At 40.1% G+C, this 24,300-nt stretch overlaps 1 protein-coding gene across 1 annotated transcript; it reads right to left on the minus strand.

The window, feature by feature from the left end:
* Positions 1-1,874: 1,874 nt before the first annotated feature.
* On the minus strand, positions 1,875-9,861 carry LOC105232307 (insulin-like growth factor-binding protein complex acid labile subunit). Its single transcript, XM_011213958.4, has 4 exons — positions 8,890-9,861; positions 2,432-3,040; positions 2,149-2,343; positions 1,875-2,082 (listed from the first exon to the last, which is right to left on the minus strand). The coding sequence occupies exons 1-4, from the start codon at positions 9,763-9,765 to the stop codon at positions 2,020-2,022; spliced, it is 1,743 nt and encodes a 580-aa protein (XP_011212260.2). The 5' UTR covers positions 9,766-9,861; the 3' UTR covers positions 1,875-2,019.
* Between the last annotated feature and the right edge of the window lie 14,439 nt (positions 9,862-24,300).

The raw sequence follows: 24,300 nt of genomic DNA on the forward strand, positions 1-24,300 counted from the left end.
TTGTGAAGTTTGTACATTTTCGTCGAGAGGATTTTACTTTTAAATTGCTTACTCAGTCCAAAATATCACCTGTTGGCAAGAGTGATTCTGAGTTGCGATTTCAATGTTATGACTGTCAACAGTGACGCGTGAGCCAAGCGAACGACTCAGAGAGCTACTTCTCGATCTTGATGGAGCTTTTGGTGTTGCTTAGCGTCAGTTTACACGGTCGTATTAGTTTTTTGGGGATGCCAAATTCAGACATAGCCGCATAGAAGCAGCTCCTATTCGTGCTGTCGAATGCGCCTTTAAAATCGACGAATAGTTGGTGTGTGTTGATTTTCTTGGAGGCTGGTGAATATCTGGTCAATAATTTATTCTCTAGGTCGAAATCCACACTGATGGAGTCCAATCAGTACGTTGACTGTGGGCTTCAGTCTCTCACACACTACGCTGGATAGGATCTCATATGCGATATTAAGGAGGCTTATTCTACGGTAATTAGCGCAGGTTGTGGGATACCCATTTTTGTTGATTAAGCAGAGCCCAATTAGATTCCAGGAGTTGAGTACTTTTTCATCCATCCATATCTTGCAAAGAAGCTAAGGCGTGCACCTTTTCAGTTCTTTATTGCCGTACTTGAATGGCTTGGGCGGCAATCCTGCGGCTCCCGCCGCTTTGTTGTTCTTCAGGCGGGTAATTGCTATTCGAACTTCTTCATGGTAGGGCATATGTATCTGCTCCGCCGTCATCGGTTATGGAATCGGGTTCGCCTTCTCCTGCCGTTATACTTTCACGGCCATTTAGCAAGCTGGAGTAGTGTTCCCTCCAAAAGTAGAGTATACTCTAGCCATCCTTGATTAGATCAGCTCACTTCTTTAGGTCCTACAAGATTCTGCTCCGGTTTTGAAACCTTTCTTAGGCCTACTTTAGATCTGTCTAATTATATTTTATTTAAGAAATTCAAAATTTAATGTCTTACTGCTTGAGAAATTTGAAAACTTTCCTCAAACAGACCTGAATATTGTATTTTGAAAATCTGTTTACCTTGTTTATTGCAGTTTGCGAAAATTTTTTCATTTTGACGGCGTATTCTAGTGGCAAGGATCTCCAGATCCGACGAATTTCGTAAGACAACTACTTCAAAGTTTGTGTGCGTCTTCCACGAAGCTTTTGCTTAATATATGCCTAGACATTTTTAATAGAGTTTGCATCGGGCGACTGCGACGGCCAATCAAATGTAACGATGCCAGATGGAGTTTTCCACTGAGTGCAGAGCTTGCTGCGGTGTTTAGGATCGTTGTCCTCCTGCAATCTTCATTTATTTTCTCTACATTTAGGTTATCAGTAAAGAGGTACAAAGTGCCGAGTCCCTGCTTTGAGAAGCAGCCCCAAAAATGCACCTTTATTCCATGTTTTACGGTCCGCTGAACAAGCCTATTGGTGGAAGTTGACCAGGCTCGCGTAAGGACAGAATGTGCCCATATAGAATATTCATCAGTAAAAATGACATTTTCAAAATCTCTATCAATATTCCCATGCGTCCAAGCGAGTCGCTTTGTCACAAGTTTTTCAGTCAACAGAGACTTCTTCATTGTGTTGCGCCATTTCAGATCATGAGTTTGAAGAAGGGTTTGGATAGTTTCGTAGGATATATCTAAACCTTTTGCATTAATTTTGCTTGACCTTGCCGCAGTGTTAAAGCAGGATTCCGCGAAAACAGATTCATTATTCTTTTTTTTCAAATTTTTTGTTCACTTTTCCGATCGAACCACGTTCTGGTGAATCATCGGCAGACTGTAAATATAGATTACGGCAAATTTCGTGCCTCTATCTTTTTGGAGTTCGTATTTTGGAAAAATATATTGGTTCTTGACGTCGTAAAAGGAATAAGGTAAAGACTTTAACCCTAAACCTATTGATTTTGGATGAAATTTCAGGAAGTTTATTGCTTAAAGCTATTTTATTTATGTAATACACTTATTTAAACCTTCTCGAAAATATGGTTTTCTTCGTTCTTCCGAGAGACTAGTATAGTTTTTAAGTTCGCTCATTGAGTCTTTCCACATTCTTCGCCGTGAGTCGCGTCAGCTCCTGTGTCTTCTGCAAAAGCACGTAAATAAATTTCGTTAACGGTAAGTGTAGAATAAGTACTCTGTAATCGATTACCAGCTCAAGTAATTTCTTCACACGCTTGGTTTGCTCTCGTCTGTCGATCAACTGACGCGCTATACGCAGCCCGGTGAAGGCTAAGCCAATGGCAATCAACATCCAAATGATAATGGAGCGTGAGTCGAAGCGGTCCACGCGCACACGCGGCCAAACCAGTGGCGGCGGTGTTGGCATAACAGGATCAACGAACGTCTGCAATGAAGCACAAATCAAAATTCTGTTTGTGTGTATGCAAATCACATCAACGCGCGAAGCCAATTAGCATTTTTATGGCACCTACCGTGCATTCAACATCACCCACACCATGGCGGCGCTCCCACAAACGGCCAGCGTCCAGCACCACAAGACTGCGCTGACGCTCGGCATCATAGCAATCAATGCCACTCACGTTGAGCAGCGCCGCGCTCCATGACGACGCCAGCGAATAGTTGCGTCCGAAGTGTACGTGCGCTGGAGCGCGCACCAGCTCAACAATGAGCCACTGGCAATGCCAGCGGTTGGCGGATAAATCAACGCTCGCACCACAGACTTGCAACGCCGTCATGGCGTCGGCATCAAGTTGCGTTAAGTGATTCTCACTTAAATCCAGCGTAAGTGCCGAGTGCGGCAACAGCGGCGAGAGATGAGCGATGAATGCGCCGGATGACAATTGATTCCCTGACATGTCCAACGCACGCAGATAGGGCAGCTGCGCGAAGAGTTCGGCATCCACGGTTGGCAGTGCATTACGTGACAAATTGACGCGCTGCAGTTGGGTGGGCGCATCGAAGAGTCCGCTGGGTAGTTGCGTCAAATTGTTGGCGGACAGGTCGATCGTCTCCAGATTGATGAGCTTGTCCAGACAGGACGCGGCAAGCATATGCAAGGCATTGGCGCTGAGGTTGAGATGCTGCGGAAGAAAAATCAAAGAGTGGAGAGTATGAGTGACCAAAGCGCAGTAAGTATTTTGGAAATGAGTGTTGTAACTGGCAGTGCTGACAGCAAGACAGCTCAAGTGTAAGAAGATTTTCTTGTGGTGTTCATTTTTGTGCAGTGCAATTAAATGCAGTCGTCTAGATCAACAGGAAATGGATGACAGCTTAATGCCGTAGCGCGCATCAGAAACATGTCTGCTATTGACACGCGCCGCAATGCACGAATGCAAGTGTGCGTGCTTTCGTCAGTCGGAGTTTGAGTTGATTTCTTAAGAAGCACTTTGTTCGTGCGGATTTGAAGGCTATTTTCCCGAACGCTTGAGTTTTGCGCTTGAAAAAGTAGTGACAGCTATTTTTTGTAGCACTTTTGAGCTTTGTCAAAGACATTGTTATGGATTCCACGTTGATGGATTAAGTTTATTAATTCAATCAAATCTTAGCTGGACTTTTTTATTTTTTTTATCGAAATACAGGGTAGGCCATTTAAAGTTGACCCATTTGTTTAAAAAAAAAAGAACAAAAGAAAACAATGTTTTTTGTTCATTTCAAAAATAATTTATTTTGGTCCAAGGGGATTTGTTTCAGCTAATATTTAAAAATTAGATCGCGTAAATGGGCACCTTTAGCTTTGACAGCTAAATGCACTCTTTTTTCGACATTTTCCATGACTTTGGCCAATGTTTCGGATGATATGGCGGGTGTTTCACGTCGAATGTTGGCTTTCAGTTGAGCTAAGGTCTTTGGCTTATTAGCGTATACCTTGGATTTCAAATAACCCCACAAATAAAAGTCTGGTGGCGTCAAATCTGGTGATCTCGGTGGCCAGTCAACATCACCATTTTTCGATATCAATCGCCCGGGGAAAAATGGTCGCAATAAATTGATTGTTGGTCGAGCTGTATGGCATGTAGCCCCGTCCTGTTGAAACCAGAAGTTATCCATGTCATTTTCGCGAATAATGGGTATCACAAAATCCGTTATCATGGCTCGATAACGCTCACCATTGACTGTTGTCGTGGCTCCATCATCGTCTTCGAAAAAATACGGTCCGATGATCATATTCGCGCAAACACCGCACCAAACTGTTACTTTTTGGTCGTAAAGAGGCTGTTCTTCAATTAATTGAGGATTTTCGGTGGCATAAAATCGGCAATTTTGCTTGTTTACGCCTCCATTCAACGAGAAATGTGCCTCGTCTGACATGATGAGTTTTTTTTTTTTTGAAAAGTTATTTTGAATATAAAGCTGAACAATTTCAGCGCGTTCTTTTGGAGTGTACTGTTCCATGGTATAAATTGTCTTCGAATGACGCTTCTAACGCGGTATGACATTAGCCGATTTGTCAGCGCTGTTAAAAGTTACAGCGTTGCCAGATGGGTCAACTTTAAATGGCCTACCCTGTAGATCACACTTTGTATACATACACTGTTATGGTAAGTTTTCTAAGGAAATTATTTATTTCGCAGTTATAGAAGTAAATAAAACGGATTGAATAGTTTTGTAGAGATTTTTTTCGCATTTCAATGGAGCCTACTTTACAAAAAAAAAAAGACAATTATTGTATTATTTCGACCTCCAGACTACATTATGTCTAGTCTTTGGCTATGAGGATTTCAGAGTAGATCAGTACGAGGAAGAGTAACCAGATTTGAAAAAAAGCTTTTGTCGCACATCATTTTAAACATCATCTTCTCATTAAATAAAAAAAAACATAAAATATGCACACATATCAACCAATCCTCACACAATCATTATGCTGGCCACCGTCCACCGTCCACAATTCCTGTTGCATAACAAATTATAGAATAATCAAATAAGCATGCTTGCTGGCAAATCGGTAAATAATTGATATGAAATTAAATGAAATCCAATAAAATACCGTAAAAAACAGCAATAACAACAACGTACTAAGTGTGAATAACATAACCAGCAGCTTTAGCACCACACAACCTCAAATGCAACAACTGCAACAAAAGCGTATTGACACAACCATGCAAATATGTACTTTATTATAGTTGTGCGTTGACATATAAATAAAGGCGATTAATTGCTTTACACACATACACACAACGAAGCCTCAAAGTAAATATGTTTGCTGGTAGATATAGCAGACACACGTGAATTAAATATATATAAACTAACAAATATGTAGTTACAAATACACTTGTAAGCAAATGGCTGAGTATGTTTGTATGTTTGTGGCTAGATTTATAATCGGCACGTCATAATGCGCAATAATGTGTAAATAAATTGGTTAAGCATATAAAGGGTATGCATATGATGTGATCAAATTTGACACGGACTGGGTCATTTAAACTGCGCGAGCAAATCGAATCGATAAAATATTTTCCCCAGATTGGAAGAACCTTTTTTTATAGTTTAATCTCCTTATGCCATTAACGATTTTTACCATGAAAAAAATGTAACAAAGAGTCTACTTGATCTTTTGTGAAATCTACTGAAATCCCGGCAGCAGTATCGTTAAAGGCATACGGAAGTGTTTTAGGAAGTCTTCTTTACCCAAAACAAAAATATTAGCATAAAGCATTCAGTAAAGGCCACGAAGCCATCTAAAACTTGCTTGATGCGAGTATTTCATTCACTACGTTAATACCAATAACTACAGAGGATCTCAACATCGCTCGACTCAACACATCTTTGGCCAATGGTTTGGGTGTATGAAGCATATCAATGTAAGACTCGTGTCAAATCACTGGATTTTTTTTTGAATTAGCAACGTAGCTGCGCAGCCTACATTCATCAGACGTGGGTTTGTAAATGTGAAGTCGCAACTGGCCAAATGGCACCTCTAAAATAAGCAGAAACAAAAAAAAAATCGGAGGCTGGATTTAGCATTGACATGCTGGTTTGAACTCAAGAGTCTATTTGAGGGGGCTGATAAAGATTTTCATTGTGTGTATTTTATCTTAAGTTAAGAGGTCGATTCTAGCAGGGATCTATTAGAACGTCAGTCCATTCATCATAAGATCCTTATAAATCGATAGACAGCTCGGAACCGATCACAAATTTGTTGAGTCTGCTAATGTCAGTTTCGGCTATGTCTCGCGGTGCTGTCCTGAGATTTCAACCACAGTGTTGCAAAGGCATGTTTCTACCCCACCTCCTTCATACAGTTAACGTCCGACGAGATTTTTGGCCTTACCGCATGGATGCCTTTTTGACAGTGCCTAGTAAGAGTCCCTATGATTGCGGCAAGATGATCTTGTAGTCGAATAGGAGATGGTCCGTTGCAAGACACCAACTGAGATCCAACTCGGTCCCATTCCGTGTGAGTGGTTAAAAAGGTACCCTCCATGATTAGCTTATCCGTTTTCCAGTTTTCAGCGGTTCCGCTAAGACCAAGAGCCCAAACGGGTTAACTTGATGGTATTTCTAGTGAGGACAGACAATTCTTGGCTAGCTTTGACCGCACAGTCCAAAGAGCGCTTTGCTGTCGGAGTGAATGTTCATCTACTTGAAAGAGGAGAGCGACTTCTTCCTATCCACACATCTTACGACGGTAATGAGCGAAGAAAAAGCCGCAACGAGTAGCCCTTGTGGCATACTGAACTAAGTTTTCAGATATGCAGGAGATAATTACCTTGTTCCGTCTTGACTACGATTTCGCCAATAATGTTCCAAAATATCACTTTCGGATAGATTCCCACCTTTTCTCTATAGCTCATCTACAGCAATATAATGCAACCGAAAGATTTGTACTAAAAAACGAAGTCCAGACCGGGTCAAATTTGATCATAAGGTTTATCTTTGAAGTGATTAAAAATACATTATTATTGCCTTTGTGAGTTTTAAGTACCAAAGAAAATTATCAAAATCTGTTATTAACAAATCTGAATAATTAACACAGCTCTGCCTCAATTGCCGTGGAAGCACCCTGTAAAACAATAAAATATCTAAATATTTGAACGACTGTCACTCAGGTGGGGAAACCGCTTATATGTGTGCATACAAGGTGAGGCAATAGTGACAGTGCGTGTGTGTTTGCGTGGCGGTTCTACTCACACCGATTTTCAAATTGGACACACAAAAGCTAACATACATATACTAATATACTAGTACACTCACACACATGCTTTTAAACAAGGAAAATACTCGCTTTATTGCACATTGAATGAATATTTAAATTCAGCACACTTAACGGCAATTATTTCCGCAAACAAAAGAATATTTAACCCATTAAGGAATAAAAATTATAGTAATCATTACTGTAAATTTGTAATTATACAATGTAAATACATCTATTGAGGCATACAATTTCTGGCTTGAAGCTATCTACATACACACATACATACTATATAAACAAGAAATTGAATAGTGAAAAAGAAAAGCTTTAATTGGAAGTACTACGATTTTTCAAATCTCATATTTTTCATAACGGTAACTTTAATTCTAATTAATTGTTTTAAGCGGCACAGTTCGGAATATTGGGTAGACGAAAAAGTATTTTCGTATTTCTAATCACTCTATCATTAATTTATTTCTTTATAATGAACTTTATTGAATAAAATATAAACCATTTTGGTCGAGCTTTTTTTTGCCATTTTTCACTAGAGACATTGTTGAATCAGTGTAAAACATTTCTGGTTTCTCGGCGAAAAACTACGACAAGAAATTTTCACAGGCTTCTCTTGAAGCCAACTTTTCTCAAGTAAGCGCGTTCTGCATTGACCGAAACAAATGATAGTCCGATGGTGCAAGGTGAGGGCTATATGGTGGAGACATCAAAACTACCCAGCCCACCCAGCCAAGCTCTCCCAGTTTTTTCCGTGTCATCAAAGATGTGTGTGGTCTAGCGTTGTCCTGATAAAAGGCGAAGCCCTTTCTGTTGATCAGTTCTGGCCGATTTTTCGATTGCTTGCTTCAATATCATCAGTTGTTGACAGTAAAATGTAAAATCAATCGATCGACCAGGCTGGAGCAGCTCATAGTGGATGATCCCTTTCCAATCCCATCAAACACTCAGCATAACCTTTCGAGGCGTCAATCCTGGCTTTGTGACCTTTTGTTGAGCTTCACCATGCTTGAACCATTATCTTTTTCGCAAATTATTGTCGTATTTGATGCACTTTTCGATGTCATTTTGTTGCAGCAAAGAATCGCAGATGTTAACTCGGTCCATTAAATTTTTCACAGACAACTCATGTGGTACACAAACATCGAGCTTCTTTTTATAGCCAACGGTTCTTAAATGATTCGAAACCGTTTGATGATGAATGTGGAGTTCCTTAGCGATGTTTATGTGGCGGTCCTGGTCAATCTTTTCCATAATTTCATCGAATTTTTCAGCGAAAGGTCAACTAAAGCGAGCTGCTTCTTTCAGATTGAAATTTCCAGAAAGGAAGCGAGCGAGCCATTGTTTTGCTATACGAAATAATACAGCATCGTCTCCGTAAACTTCAAATATAGCGAATTTCATCATTACTTTTACTCAATTTTGAACAACTGTAACTTTTTTCAACTTCCCAGAATTTATTTTGTAATTATTTGGTTAAATGAAGTTTAAAATCTGAGCTTTCTAACACTATATGGAATAACACAATGTGATTAGTAGCACTGGAGAAATATGAAAAAACTTTTTCGACTACCCTTTAGCCTTTATATTACATAGACAAATCGAAAACAGTGGTCAGTGGCGCAGCCAAGGGGGATTTTAGTGGTTCAAATTCAGAAAAATTTACGAAGTCATGTCATTAATAAAAAATATGTATAGAAATTCCCCTAACAGAAAGAAATTTTTCCACTACCGGCAAGCCGGCACAGTTCGGTTTTTCAAGCCTGCACGTGTTTGCTTCATTCAACTCACCATTAGCGCTGCCAGGCCATTGAACGTATCCGCCTTCACTTCCACCAGCCGATTCGTACTAAGATCCAAATCCATCAACGCCCACTCCCCAGTCGCGAAGGCTTCAACGGCTTCGATACGATTGTGCGACACATTCAAATGCAGTAGGCGTGTCAGAGCATTGCTGCGTAGAAATTCCAAATCCCGCAGCTTATTGACATCCAAGCGCAGAGAACGCAGATGTGCATTCGTTGCAAAGCTGTCGGCAGCCACGCGCTCAATCGCATTATGTTGCAGTGATAAATGGGCCAAATGTTGCATGCCACGAAAATATAGCGACTCAATCACACCGAGACGATTGTGCGCCAAATTCAAATGCTTCAAATGTGGCAAATGCGTGAATGCGTCACCGCTGATGCGCTCGAGCATGTTATGGGCCAGGCTTAAATAATGTAGATTTGGATAGCGCACGAAGCTTTCGGCGCTGAGCATTTTCACAGCGTTCCCCTCCAAATCGAGCGTGTGCAGCGCCTTTAGTGGCGCTTGAGACCATGGCTCGACGTTGGTGATGTAATTCCAGGGCAGCGCCAACCACTGCAGCTGTTCCAGTCCATTGAGCGCGTAGGCGCCAATTTTCGCCAGGCCACTCTCCCGCACTTCCAACGCGGTGAGTGTGGTGAAGCGCGTGAAGTATGCGTTCGGTAGCGTAGAGATGTTGCACGTCACAGCGGACAACTCGTAGACCGCCGCGAGTTTGGGCAAATGCTGCAGTTGCTCGGCATTACAATCGGTAAATTTGTAGATGATACGTCGATTGGGCGTGGCAGCATGCTGCCGACAGTGCAGCAGGAGCAGCAAGTAGAGAAACAGTACCCGAGGCCAGCTGTTATGGGCCATTTGTTGTGACTTTTTAAGTGCGCTTTGATTACTTTATGCTAATTCGTTCGCAGCCAGATTGAAACTAGCAGCAGGCTGCACTAAATTCTCGGCGCTAGCTGCTGTGCGATAAATGAGACAAACAAAGCAATATAACGGTTATCTGACAACTTCTGAATTTATGCTAAATAAAACAAATCTGTGGACGCAGTACTTGGCTGCTTACAGCTCTCAACGCTATCTAGTCACAACACTTGATAAGATCTGCGCGCACGATCGCTGAAAAAGCTGTTTATATAAAAATTAGTGTCAACATATGTTTTTACGTGCCTCGCAGCAGCAACAGGGTGAGGTGTTTGATTTACTCTAAGTCAACTGCAATGGAAATTTCACCTTAAATTACTCGCTGAACATTTTACAATTTATTGCTGCAAGAGAAGAGGGGAGGTTAAGAATTATGATGGTGAAAGTGTATATGAAGCGCAACATATTTATTTCTTATATTTTTGTGACTTAAAGCATGAAAGGCGCAACGACACTAAAAGAGCTGGAGTATATTTGAATGTAAGTCATTGGGATAACTGGCTCTCTAGAGTATAAATAGTTAATAGAAGATAGTTAAAGGTCTCAGAAAGAAGAACAATTCATGTGCACTTATATAATATTGTCTGCCAGGCCATGGCCAACATTTTGGGTAAAATTCAATTTTGATCATGTCTATTTTGTAAGTTTTTGGTACTTTTTTAACAAAAAGTCATTAAACAGGCAATGTTTTCTGGCGAGAATGGGTTTTTTGAGGTTTTATTAACGGAGAAGGCCAATATTACTGCAGCAGTGACCTTTATTTCTTATCTGTCTGTTTTTCTGTTCATCTGTACGTCTACTATACATATGCAAATCAGTCCCTGAGTTTTTGAAATATCCATCAGACATTTTTTACCCACCCCCTTTCTGAATAATAAGCTGCTCCCTTGAAGGAACCGCCGATTTTGGAGCACTATATATCATATACTTGCCTTATCATCAAAAATGTGGGCAGGGGTCATTGTCGAAGGCTACGGTGCAATTTTCGCTCAAATTGTTCAGATAGGATCATTATATCATATAGCTGCCCTACTAAAGGTTCAGCTTCAAGTGCTTGTATGAAAACTTTTTCATTTGGCGAGATGTGAAAACCAAATCTGGTGTAAATAATTGCCTTCTATAGTAATGTAGTCTGCGAGAAATCGTTCAAATCGAGTTACTATAGAAAATAGCTGCTATACAAAGTGAACAATCGGAATCAAGTGCTTATATGGAGCAGTTTTTTATTTGTCCAGATATCAGCACCATATCTGGCGTGAATAATTGCCTAAGATAATGGTGTAATCTGCGAAGAAATCGTTAAAATCGAGTCACTAGAGCATATAGCTGGTATACAAACAATCTGATCAAAGTCATTATAAAAATCTTTTTTTACTAGTTTATGTTATAAAAAATGCACATGTATACCATACTATAGCTTCAGTGTAGTCAAAATTCTCGTTTTTTCTTGTTAAAATTAATTTTATTCGTTAATACGCGGTGTGAAAATATTTCTAGTAATTTTTAACACATTCTAAAATATTTGGTGTTACCTTCAACACAAGCCATTTCAAACAGTCGGTTTTATTTCAAACCTTCTACACAACACATTAAGCCGAATCCAGAACTATTCCACAACATGTGCTTGCAGTTCATAATTAAATTTAAAATATTAAATTGTATGGCGTTTTCCATTGCCAACAAATAACCCACAATCTCTTCATATTTAATCACAACTTGCGCAACCTATGACCTGCTTATAGAAGTGAGCTAGCTCACAGGCAACTGTGCACTTCTATGCATGCGCTTTATTATTTTTACAATCGCAAGTTTGCACTAACGTGCGCACACATACACACACGCACACAAACACACGTACATATTAAAAGTTAAGCAATGCATAAATACGTTACTCATACGCCACAGCGCACATTTACCTCTGTTGTGCTAGACACACATATACGCCAACACACACGCACACACATGCACTCGTACCTAAACAAATAGAATGTATGCCAATGCAAGTGAAGTGCAGTGTGAAAAGTAAAGTCAAATGTCACATGAAATATACATAATTTGAATGAAATGAGCTCACTATATTCCACACGGATTACGTAGTCTACCCTTTGGGGGCAGGCGAACGGGTGTGCGCCGAATTAAAGCTGAAGTAATTGAAATTAACATTACTGGCAACAAAATTGCCATGGCTTTAAGCCTCGTTCAGTCACACGCTAACTGGCTGCTTGACTGACAGACTGCCTGACTGGCTGACTTTTGACTGTTGTCAACACACTTTTCAGCGCGAATGCCGTGCCTTACTTAATAACCTACAAAACGCTCGCTCGTCACTTGTTGGCTGCTCTCCAATACCAAGAAAAAATTAATAAACTTTGCATTTAGCATTGCATGAGCAAATATTCATAATGCGGCAAGTCTTTTTGATTCAATGAAACTCAAAGGCTTTGGTGGAAATCATTTTGGATGCAGGCCAGCAGTTTCTTGATACTTTGCTGTTGCTTACTTGATGACATTTTAATAACCGCATTGCAAATGTGATTTAAGTGAAATTTGAAGTTTGGTTAAAATGAAAATTTTGTTAATAATACATATATATATGCAAATTAGGGAAGAATAGGTGCTATATAGCTCCTAGCGTGGTGTTGGTAACTTTACAATTATTGAGCTTCTGCTTTCATAACATGTTTAACTCTCTTACAAGCTCGCATTTTTTGTGAGTTTCGAAATCTTTTACATTGAAACATTTTCAAGAATGCATAATAGATTACTTCTAAAATTTCGACTTGGCCGGTGTGAATACTTTTTAAAAATATCATACGCTTCACAAATAAAAAGTATTCCTTACAAAACCATTTATCGATCAGTTTGTATGGCAGCTATATGCTATAGTGATCCGATCCGATCTGGTTAATTTCTACGGAGATAACACCATTGTCTTGGAGAATAATCCAGGCCAAATTTCTTGAAGATATCTCATCAAATGAAAAAGTTTTCCATATAAGCATTTGAATCCCATGGCAAAGTTTGTATGGTAGCTATCTGCTAAAGTGATGCGATCAGAACAATTTATTGGTAGGTTTCATTATAGACTTAGGTAATAATTCTTGCAAAATTTCGTGAAGGTACCTCGTCAGTTAAAAAAGTTTTTCATACAAGGACTTAATTTCCATCGTTCAGTTTGTATGACAGCTATATTCTATATTGATCCGACATCGGCGATTCCCATAAATAAGCTCAATCTTGAGGAGACAAAAAAGCCTGAATAACTTCAGATCAAACTTTTAAAATCAAAGGGATATATGTATACAGACACAGAGCAAATTTTTATAGCAAGGACTCCGAAAAAAAATTCCGAGTGGCATTAATTAGACAACTTGAATTTTCTTTCTTCATCTCAATTTCAAAATCAAATATACCGACAACCAACTTCATTATTATAGCTTGCGATATGTATATACCTTCCTTACATTTATTTTAAAACAAAATTTTTAGTAAGAACCCAATCACTATAAGCTGTTCCACTGCTTTAAGAAGATAATTGGAGCCATTGATGTAGCAACTTAAGAATACAACCACCTACAGGCTCAGCAGCGAACACTAAACAGCCAGATCTAACTTCTATAGAAGAGAGTGCTTGCAACATAATTGAATTTGCTGCAATAAAAATAGCAAAGCGCACTTATAGGCGCAGTTGTGTTGATAGCCTATGTAAACATTGCATACTTTTCGGCAGCGCCAGTACAAACTGTACATTTAAATCTTAAGTGATAGAGTCGTCAACAGTTTGCAGTCTTTTTCCTTTCGCTGGCTGCACATTTATTGGCCGGCCGCCAAATGATGTTGCTGCCGCAACACCGAAAACGATTGCAACGGCATTGTTAAACACGCCAACTAACAAATGAACAGCACGGTGTATACATACATACATGCACAGTCACTTGTACAATAACAGATGTTAGCGCTACTCGGTTGCATGCTATTTATGCAACACGAAATCAAGCAACGACAAAAGACGCTCGTTTTCAGCGCATCACTCGCCTTCTTTCGCTTCCGTCACTTGTCCGTTATGTCTTAATTGCATTAGTATTTTTGCCGCTGTTGCTTTTGTGCAAATGTCATTTCAATAGAATTACCAGCTCGCGCGCTGCATTCGCAGTGGAAAGCGTTTAGTGTGTCTGCGCCAGCAAAGAGTCGAAAATGAAGATCTGAGCAACAGTTGCAGCTGTCGCTTGTGCCCGCAGCGAAACTCAGCCAGCATTCATCCTGCCGCTGGCGCTGATTGTTTGTCGAAAATGCTTTTTAATTATCTCAAATGAAATGGAGACAAAGTGGATAGTTGGCCGTTGCTTGCTCTATCAGATTTAATTTCTCTTTCCTTTCTGTGATTCGTTTTATTCACCTAATTAAATCCTAATCTTATTCATGCAGAAATATTGTTTTATTATTTATATTTAAGTTGTCTAGCAACTGCTGACCAAATTGTCCACTTAAATGTTGCATAATAAGGTGATCTCTCATGCGCTCAGTCATGAAGTTGTTCACAGACGGATAAATAACAAGATAATGAATGAATATTAAGGCTGTTGCTTGCTGTCTATGCTCTAAAGTGAAGAGTAAATAGTTAAATAATATTGTTTAGGCTGCTTATTCTTCCAATTTGACAGCTACAGCAGTTGGTGCAACATCCTAATAATAAAAAGTAAGACATCTCAACAGCGCTTCGCCTGACTGAAGATGATTTTAGCTGTACACTCACATACTCTTTTCGCTAGATATGATTGTGAGTGTATATTTAGTCGTTTCTTGACTCGATAGATAGCTCGCTGGAATGAAATTTGAGATGGATTCAGATAGCTGCTTTGCAGGACTCGAAGCTGCATATAAATGAATCGAAACTATTATGAGCTCTAAATCCGAGCATAATCAATAATCATTAATGGAGGGCACCACCGACAACAACTCATCAAAGTGAAGCGTACGTTCTCCATCACTTACTAGACCGGTTAAAAATCATTTGGGAACACAGTGACTAGGGAATTTTACTTTACCTTCCTTACTTCCTCTGACCAGGCATTGCCTCTTCTGACTACCATTTGTTTTGGTCGAAGCAGAGCTGCCTTCTGAAATACTATTCACATTGAGACTGGGTATTAAAAGTTATACTGATTGATCCCTGGCCTCCAAGCCGATGCAGTTTTTTAGTAATGGAGTTTCAGTAGGAGTGTTTTTAGACATACGGTTTTAAAAAAGGAAAATAAATGTTATGGCCGTGGGTGGAAAGAATAAATTCCAGTCAAGAGGCCAAATTTTCGACCACAGCAGTATTTAAAAGCCGTATATCAACAATAACTCACCGAATATTCTCTACCAAGGGGTCAGTTGATTCGAACTTATCTGCGAAGAAAAGCGACTCCAGACCCCACAAAAAGTAGTCCAGCAAAGTAAAAACAACGACGAATGATGATGTGCTCATCAAAAGTTTCTTTCAATAAAAGGATTGTTGGTCAACATGATTTTTAAAGAAATATGAACCAATGATTCTCTCTACCCGTCGTAACGGGATCTCAACAATGGCTTGTGGATTATAATCTCTCCAAGCCAGACAAATTTCTCTATCAACGTACTCATTACGCCAAAGCTGAACTTCATCGCCGAAAAAAGTTTTCTAGTGAAAATCGGGAACGGTGGCCATTTCGTTTTGGGCCCATTCAACGAATGTGCGATGCGTTTGATACTCATTCGATTTAAGACCACAAATCAAGATCCTACCGCAGAGTCTTCCATAGAATGATTGGGCACAGCTCTAATTTTTGCCAGCCATTGCGGATGGACTCATTCAGTTCTTCTTCCAGACTCTGCTCTACAACATTAATAGAATATTCGGTCTTCGATCTTCGGTCTTCTGTGCGGTGTCTCTGAGGTTCCACTAGAGTAAACGTATATGAAACCTTACCCTGATTCCTCGAACTACTGGCTCTGCTAGACCGAATATTGGAGTATTTTGGTTATAAACTTGCAAGATTTGCAAACGTTGTTTGGTAATAAGTCTATTCAATAAGAAATCGGGATCCAAACTGGGTTAAAATGAAGTAACAGCATTGTTTTCATTCCAAAAAGAAATAAACAATTTTTCGTTCCTAAACCAAATATTTTTTAAGTAAAATCCTATATGAGATCACCGGATAACTGTACTCCTAAATGTATCACAGCATTTCATACATTCCTTGAGAAACTCTCAGACATAAATTATCTTTTAAAAATTTGTCTTTATTTATTTTTACCTACCCACCAGCCTCTCTCTAAACCGTTATTTACAGAGCAAGTTTACAGATTAAAAACAAAAGTTGAGCGCCAATAAAAAATAATATTTAACTTGCCACACTTGCATGAGTATGAGTGCCTAGCAATAAGAACAAATACAATATTTATCCAGCGAGATGCTGTGGCAATAAAATAATAGTAAACAGTTAGAAATAACAACAGTTGTCATAATAGCGGATAAAATAGCTAATGGGACACAGAAGGACATAAACCGCAATAAAGGGCAAAACAACAACAGCAAAGGAAAATTAACTTGAGCAATGTGGGACTGGATTATGGGTACGTTTAATAGTTTCCGTGACGTTATGAGATCACTTAAGTCGGATTTATTTGCATGATTGTGCTCGAGCTGTTGTTAGCTCCCTGATACGCGCAGTTAAAAAATATGGAAGATGCTAATATGGTTAATATATATAGATAAGGAATAAGGAGTTTTGCAAAGTTATTGAATTCAGAATGAGCAGGTTTTTAAGATTGTTTCAACTAGTGACGTCTCTCTCATATTAAAGAGGTATAAGTAAAAATATGATTTTTTCTGCTTTCCTTATCATCGACCACATTTCATCTTCTCTTTGTTCATATGTATATGCATGTTTACAAAATACATCTCTCCTTTAGCTTCACTATTCTAGCGTTTTGTACTTGCTTCCACGTGAAATATTGATACACATACAGCAACATACAATATAACTACGTGTATGCAACCTCTGCACATATTTTCCGAATTTTATTTTCTCAATTTTCGTTTGTTTTCAACGGCGTAACAAATATTAATTCCCAAAAGTACTACGTGCATGACAACAACACTCAAATCCGGCTACTAACAACATTGGATCAACTTAAAGTTGTGTAGGTTTGATCAGCCTGACCAACAGAGCCAATGCGACGAGCCAACTCTCACCGGTCAGTAAATGAACCAGTAAAAGCCGTTGGCCATGCAATGAACCCAACCGGCGCTAAAGTGATCAATTGATGCCACATTTGTAAATAACAGTGAGGGGCGTAGAAAAGTTGACCGTATGTGACAAAAAGATCTTTACAGAATTTTATTTTGGCTCGTTTGCTAAACAGAATTTTGTGTGGATTCCAAATGAAAAACGAAAACATTTTCCAGGGATTTTTTTTGGAGACGCCAAAAAAAAGGTTTCCAAAAGTAATTTTCATAAGCTTTTGGAGTTTATTATGCCACTAAATCTACTATTTCCTAACGTACCACTAAACAAAGCAACGGAACCCACTGTTCGGCCATATTGACCGCCCATTGGGTTACCATCATGTGCAAGTGACGCGTGGAAAAATATGTCCTAGCAGTGGTCTATGCGCCCGTTATTGTGTTTGCGGCGCTCTGAGCAGCACAGTGCCGAGCTGGGCTGGTCAGGCGCACCACAATTCCACACAGCCGCAGCGTGCCACGTTTTCGTATGTGCAGCGAATGCTAATGCAGATTCCCATCGTCGTTCCACATTGTTTGCCCAACGGATAAGCTTTCAACAGTACTTGCTGGCAGCTGTTGCCACAAAACTGACTTTTAAAGATTGCTTGGCTCGTCGCACATTTACTTCAAAATATTTGGTAGCTGGTCATTTTGGCTAGTCGGTCGGGTCATCAGTAATAAATCGCTGTGTGTCGATGTCAATTTGGCTGGAAATTGAAAATCAGATATGTGGTGGTTTCGAAACTCTCGCTTATTTGAGGCATGTGTCTGTCTACATTTGCTTTATTAATAGAACTTCAAGTTTCATATGTCTCTTCCTGCTTTGAAATGAGGGTTTGTATTAAGCACAGCCTAAGTGCTCTTGGGCCACTTAAAGTAACTGCTATGTGTCTTCTTTCAACAAAGTTCCATCATGACATCCAAAAAATACCTAAGTATATACATATGTATGTATAGAAAATGTGAGAAATTATTGTAGGAGATATTCTACGGAGTGCCCAAGAATATGCCATAAATAAACGAAATTATTAAAGATTATTCATGCTTGTGTCGGTCAGGGTCAAGAATACAAAACTTGCGAGCTCACACCAGTTGTACATGACAATTGCAGATAGATCACTATGCACTTGGTCCTTCCATTGGACGCGTGGACGCCCTTGCTTCTTTTGTCCACCCATGAGTCGAATCTTTCGATTCGAGGAAAGAGATTTTCGCTGGAGCATCATTTTTCATGCAGACAACATGATCCATCCAGCGAATTCGTGGAATTTTTATTCGCTTAACCTTATATAAGTTAAGGCGGAGTTCATAAAGTTCGTGATGCCACCTTCATCGGTATTTATTGAATTGTTCTCTCGAATACTAAAAGCACTTTCTCATCTCGGTTCGTCATCGTCCACGTTTTTGCGCCGTATAATGAGACGCGTATCATGATAGACTTATAGAGCGTAATTCTTGTTCGCCGAGAGAGGGATCTGCTTATCAATTGCCTACCGATCATGAAGTAGTACGTATTGACATGAGTTATTCTGCGCTTGATCCCCAGACTTAAATTATTGGTGGAACTTATGCTGGTTCCGAGATATTCAAAGTCGTCATAGTGAAGTAGTTCTCCACACGCGACCTCCAGTTATTTTGTCCCGCCCTCGTTCACCATGAAACCAACCACTTTCGCTTCTTTCTCCATGCCAACAAATAACGGCTCTGTTGTTAAGTCCCACGAGACCAACCAACTTCGTAGCCTTGTAGGATTGTACTGCCTGTAACCGCCTCTGGTCTCGGCGGCTCGGAGTGGTTCTTCCCGATTTTGCGGAGCTGATGGTAGTCCACAACGTCACCTAGCATAACGGCATAGGATTCGCAGGGATATGAAATTTAGACCTGTCGTCGAATATCGCTCCCAAAAGGGCTCTCTAAAGCGGTTTTGAAATCGGCAAACAGTTAATGGTTGTCAGTCGAAGTGTCAAGAGCCTTTTACAGAATTTGATGTATTGTGAAATTTATTTATGGTCTATGGTGGATAGGCCGGGTCGAAAGCCCTAGTTATAAGGTCCAATTAGCTTTTTCGAAAGAACTTTACATGAAATATTAAAAAGGCTGATCCCGCGATAATTAGCGCAGACTGCGGGTTCTCCTTTCTTGTAAATAGGTCAGAATGTACTCATATTCCAATCAAGAGCATATATTAATCCGACCAAATCTTGCTTGGCAGATAGAACAAGAGCTTTTTCAGCACCTCGCCACCGGCTTTAAAGAGATCAGTCGATACTCCGTCATCTTCTGAAGATTTGTTGTTTTTAAGCCGCCATAGAGCGGTTCTCACATCGTTGACACAGTCGATAGTTATTAGCGGTCTCCTAGTTAATGAATTAATCTAGTCGAAATCCCGTAAAATAATATTGGGTTGTTAAAAAAGTCTTGCGGTACTTTCGCCAGTTGGCGCTGAAAGCGCGTAGTTCTAGTTTTATTCGTCGCATCGGGTCATGGTATACCTTTTTGGAAAGAGACCGGCATAGTAGCAGCCGTAGTATCGGTCAAGAGCTGGGCATGAGTCATCAAAAATTCATTTCACTTTCAATAAAAAAAAATTCAATAAAAATACCGCAAGACTTTTTTGACAACCATATAATATGTATCTGGATCGCAGATCAATGATAAGGTGAATAACAAAACGGTCTAAAGCCTCTTTTTTTCGCCAAAATGGAATAGCCTGTTTGCCAAAAAGGAGGGGCAAGCATCCTTACTTTCCAGTTCAACAAGGCGGAAAAGAAGATACATGAAATAAAGTATTATTATAATAATAATGAGGACAATGATTGCGATAGTGATCATCTCTATTATGAGCCGTTTCAATATTCCTCGTCAGCCACACTTCCTCTTATTCGCTTAAACGTTGACTTTGTCGAGATAAATTGAAATTTCTTGCCTCTTGTTAATCGAACTGCTATGCTGTTGTTTTTGTTTTTTTTTGTAGTTCTTACTTACTATCACCGCTGTCATTCAGCATTACCAGTGGCAGCACCTTCAACGCCCTCTATGTGTAATGCATGGCACTTGCTGCTGCCGCTGTTGCAAGTAGATGCATTCGTCCTTTGGGTTATCTGCGCCACTTCTGGGAGAAGACGACAGGAAGCTACAGAGAATATCAGCACGCCAGGTAGTAACAAGGCAGGAAGTGGAAGTAGAAGTAAAAACGTGCAACAAGAAGTGAAAAAGTGCGCTATAAGGGAATTATTAAAAAGTGTGACTTTGGCTGGCAGCCGTCGATGCCGCCTGCCTGCACGCCAGCCTCCGGTGGCGTCAGTTAGCAGCGTTGCCAGGCTGTAAACAAGCAAGTGATTGCTTACAAATCGGCTAGGGGCCGTGCAGGGGTGCAGAGAGCAGGGTGTGTCAACGTAGATGGGCGTGATGCACCAAGATCTGCAACGAAACATAGCGGAATGAAAATAGTAAGGCAAATGCTGGGATGCGGGGTAATCCGCAAAGCTGCCGGCAGAGTTGTAAGCCGGCTGACATGACTTGGCATCGCTTGAGTTGGCAGTTGTGATGTCACGCAGTAAACGTAAAGAAAACAACAAAAGTTATAAGGGAAAATTGCAATGACTTTTGCCACACAAAGAAAAACAAAATTAACAAAAGGAATAGAACATAGAAATGCCATGCCATTTGCCGGTGGCGAAACAACGAAAGAAGTTGCCAAAGAAGAATTGGAAAACTGAGCCAACAAGTGAATTTTGCGGCTTTGTGCACCACTGCATCGCAGCGTCGGTGTTTTAGCGTCGCTCACGCGCCATACGCTCGCAGCACTCAGCACCCTCTTGTCGCGGCCCGGCAAAGGCGGCAAAATAATCAACAATTGCGCTACCCAGAAGTAAAAAATTAAAAACGTGCTGCGCATTCTCAAAATACTTTCTTAATTTCTATCTCTCGAACACGTGATAATATCTTTTGCGATTTATGGTGCAAGTTTACCGACGGGCTTGGGACTAAGTTTTTGCTTTCTGGTTGTAAAAAGTCAACTGAGAAAAGTCTACTTTCGTTAAGTGGTGTAGATATACTCGTAACTTAAATTTATAAACTTCATTCGCTATCCATTCTTTCACTACTATAACCCAATATAGTTTTCTTAACGCTTAGATCTTGGATTCTTAACTAGCCCACTGAGATTATTTAAAGATGCCAGAATTCTACCTACTGGTTCTGTATGATCACCGATTTTACTGAATACAGCGGGCTATCAAAAAAATAAAATTATTCGTATAATGTTCCGCCATAAGCGAAAGAATGATGTAGTTGATGAAAGAGTGTTTTAAGAATCGCACGAAGACCAAAAATAAATTCGAAAGCATAGGTTGAGTTAGGTTAGACTAGGAAAATAGGCTGATTTCTCGGGAGGCCACGAATAATCTTACATGGAGAGGTAGAGGCATCTATCAAATATAAAACTCAGATCCCCTAAATTCTGATAAAGAAGACCGAACCATATCTTCAAAGCGCTAAGTGTCAGACACAAAATTTTTGAGACTTAATCCAGCCAATGGGTCATTAGTTCTTAAAAATTAGGGCAACCAAGATGACCCAATCTTAGCCTTAGAAACTTTGACAAGTTGCGTCCCAATAATTTTTAGTCTGTGTGTAACTGTGAAATTGCCATTGGGATAATTGCCAGTTATGATACTTTTCTTTCCGGTCATGTGAACCTTGCATGGATCTTTTGCGAGCCTCTCTGGCCCCACAAGTTTTGGTTGCTAAACAAAGCTTACTTAGCTCGGTGAAGCCCATGGATCCAGCGCCCGAGTGTACGAAGGCAGCGGAACGCCTGCTCGTTCCCGCGTTGATGAGATGTGGGAAGCGGTGTCTTTCCGACGATTTTGCCGTGACCAGACACTCAGACAAGTTTAAGTAGCTTGATGCAACGGCGAGTACTTGAATAGCTTTGAGCTCACTGTAAGCGGGGCTTTATAGCAGTTATGCTATCAGAAGGAGGATAGAGTCTTGTGTAGAAGTTCACGCAAGTGAGGAAACTTTACTGAGCACAATTCACTTGGGTGGGGTCAGAAATGATTCTTTTACATATGGCTAAAGCAGCTAACTACTTCCGGGTTTAGACCAAGTATCCTTTGAAGAGAATGCGAAATATCCCTCTCCAGGGTTAAGCGCAGGGTTTGTGATCCGCGACGGGAAAATCGTTCCCAATGGAAAGGATAACTCGGCTATAATCGCGTAAGCGGTGTCTAAGCCAGTAAAGAAGAAGAAGCTATTGGAATGAATAAATACCTCCCAAAAAAAGCGTACAACGTTGAGTTACATTTTCTGCTACCTTAATAGCAGGTACTTCTGATTGATTGGGAGCTCCCGACCGAAGACTGCCAATCCCACATTCCATTTAAGCTTCTACGAAAAAGCTCACTGTACCTCATCTCCAACGACCCTCCCGGTCATTTCAAAACATAGATGAATTACAAACTCTCAGAGCTTCGGCATGGAACATCGGTTGCTATCGAGCTACGGGTGTCTGTATTAACACTTCCTTCTTGCCTGTCAGGCATAGGGTTACCAATCGAAATCATGAGATGTAAAATTTAGTACGCAGATTGTCGAAATTATTCCACATATTGCTGATGATCACAGTAATTAAATTCGTTCGTTAGCAATACTAACGGTTATCATGCCTTCTCATATGTCTTTTAAGCTTTCTAACATTCCTGTGCCGAAGCCATTAACAAAATTGCACGTAACTGCTATAGAAAAAATATGGTGAGTACCTAAACGGAAAATTTATAACAAATGGAATGAATGGCCATTAATATTTTTTTTGCGAATCGGCTGCAAGGTAAAGGACAGTCAAACAAACTGCCTTGATGGCAACATTTAATTCAATTGAGTATCGGCAATTGAGATAACTTTTTTGCCGAGCTGAAAAACAATTTGAAAAACTTCCAAAATCAACAAAATCTACAAAACCGCAATGAAGTGATTTGGCGGCGACGCTGCTTGCCACGAGCGGCAACGCCGATGCGGTGATTGCATTTTATGACGCCACCAACACTGCCACTCCCCCATATATACCTCTATATATGAATGTCTCAATCTGAGTTGCCAGGAGACAGCAGCAGCAGCGGCAACAAGGGTACTTTTCGTTGATGGCCGGCGGCGGCTTCAACCATTTGCTTATTGGCGTTCTCGGTGCGAGGCTGCCATTAAGGCGATGCTGCGCAAAAAGTTGGAGTAATGTTTGCAGGCAAACAAAAGCAAGCTGAATGCGATTTTGACGTGTTCTGCATTATTTTGGAGTTTTTGCAGCGCCAGCTTCACGGCATTTTGCTCGTTTTCATTTATTCTGCTATTCTTCGTTTTAGCATTTCCCTCATGCCTGCGCTTTTATTATTTATTTGCATTTTCTCTTGTTGTTATTTTCTTGAATAAAATGATCGCTTTTTTTCGGTTGCAACATTTACTCCACTTTGTTGGAAACATGACTTCGCAATAACTGCAGGTAAGCCCTGAAAAGTATGCTACAAACTCACGCCAACAGCAACGTCTCGGTGGTTGTGGGGGTGTATGAGTGTGTGCGTCGCTGCAGCGAAATGAAATGAAAACACAACAAAGCGTTAGCATGCGAAATTGAAATTGAGGTGTTTTTGCAAGAGTGTATGTGGGTGCTTGTGTGGGCGTGTGTATTTGCAAGCTGTCTGCATTTCCTCACAGCTGACAGGTTTGCTTTAGCTGCTTTTGCATTCTTTATGTAATTTGCTGTTTTTAGAACAACTCCTTTACCTTGATGCCAGCTGTAAAGATTTCTCTTCATGCCTTTTGCCTCCTTTGCAGTCGTGTGCAATTCAACAGTTTTTATTGCTTTACTTCGTAAGTCATTGAATGTTGTTTTACTCTAGATTCTATTGACGGTTCGTTTGAGGTCAAAGCTGGCAGCAACTTTGGAATGATGAATTAAGGCCATGTTGTGCGAAAATTGATTGTGGTGATTGAATGTAGTGATGGTTTATGTCTTTTCGGAAAATTATTTTTTAATTCGAAAAAAGTCAAGCTATTAAAAACTACTTGACCAAATGCGTTGTAGATGTTTTGGGAAATACGCTTGGACTCTGAGCGCAAGAAGTATAGATAAATGTCAGAGCTGCTGATGACTAAAACCGAAAACGAGTCGAAAATGTGAAATAACTCATGGCGCTGTTTGGATAAAGGACTTTATGGTGACTAAA

This window comes from Bactrocera dorsalis, chromosome 1, assembly GCF_023373825.1.
Source record: "Bactrocera dorsalis isolate Fly_Bdor chromosome 1, ASM2337382v1, whole genome shotgun sequence".
Classification (NCBI taxonomy): domain Eukaryota; kingdom Metazoa; phylum Arthropoda; class Insecta; order Diptera; family Tephritidae; genus Bactrocera; species Bactrocera dorsalis.

Bases quoted from the DNA above. Each gene is read 5' to 3' on its own strand.
- LOC105232307 (XM_011213958.4), bottom strand. From the start codon at position 9,765: ATGGCCCATAACAGCTGGCCTCGGGTACTGTTTCTCTACTTGCTGCTC. The intron at 3,041-8,889 runs GTGAGTTGAATG...TTTCTTCCGCAG, and splicing joins ATGGCCTGGCAGCGCTAATG to CATCTCAACCTCAGCGCCAA. The intron at 2,344-2,431 runs GTAGGTGCCATA...GCTTCATTGCAG, and splicing joins TGGGTGATGTTGAATGCACG to ACGTTCGTTGATCCTGTTAT.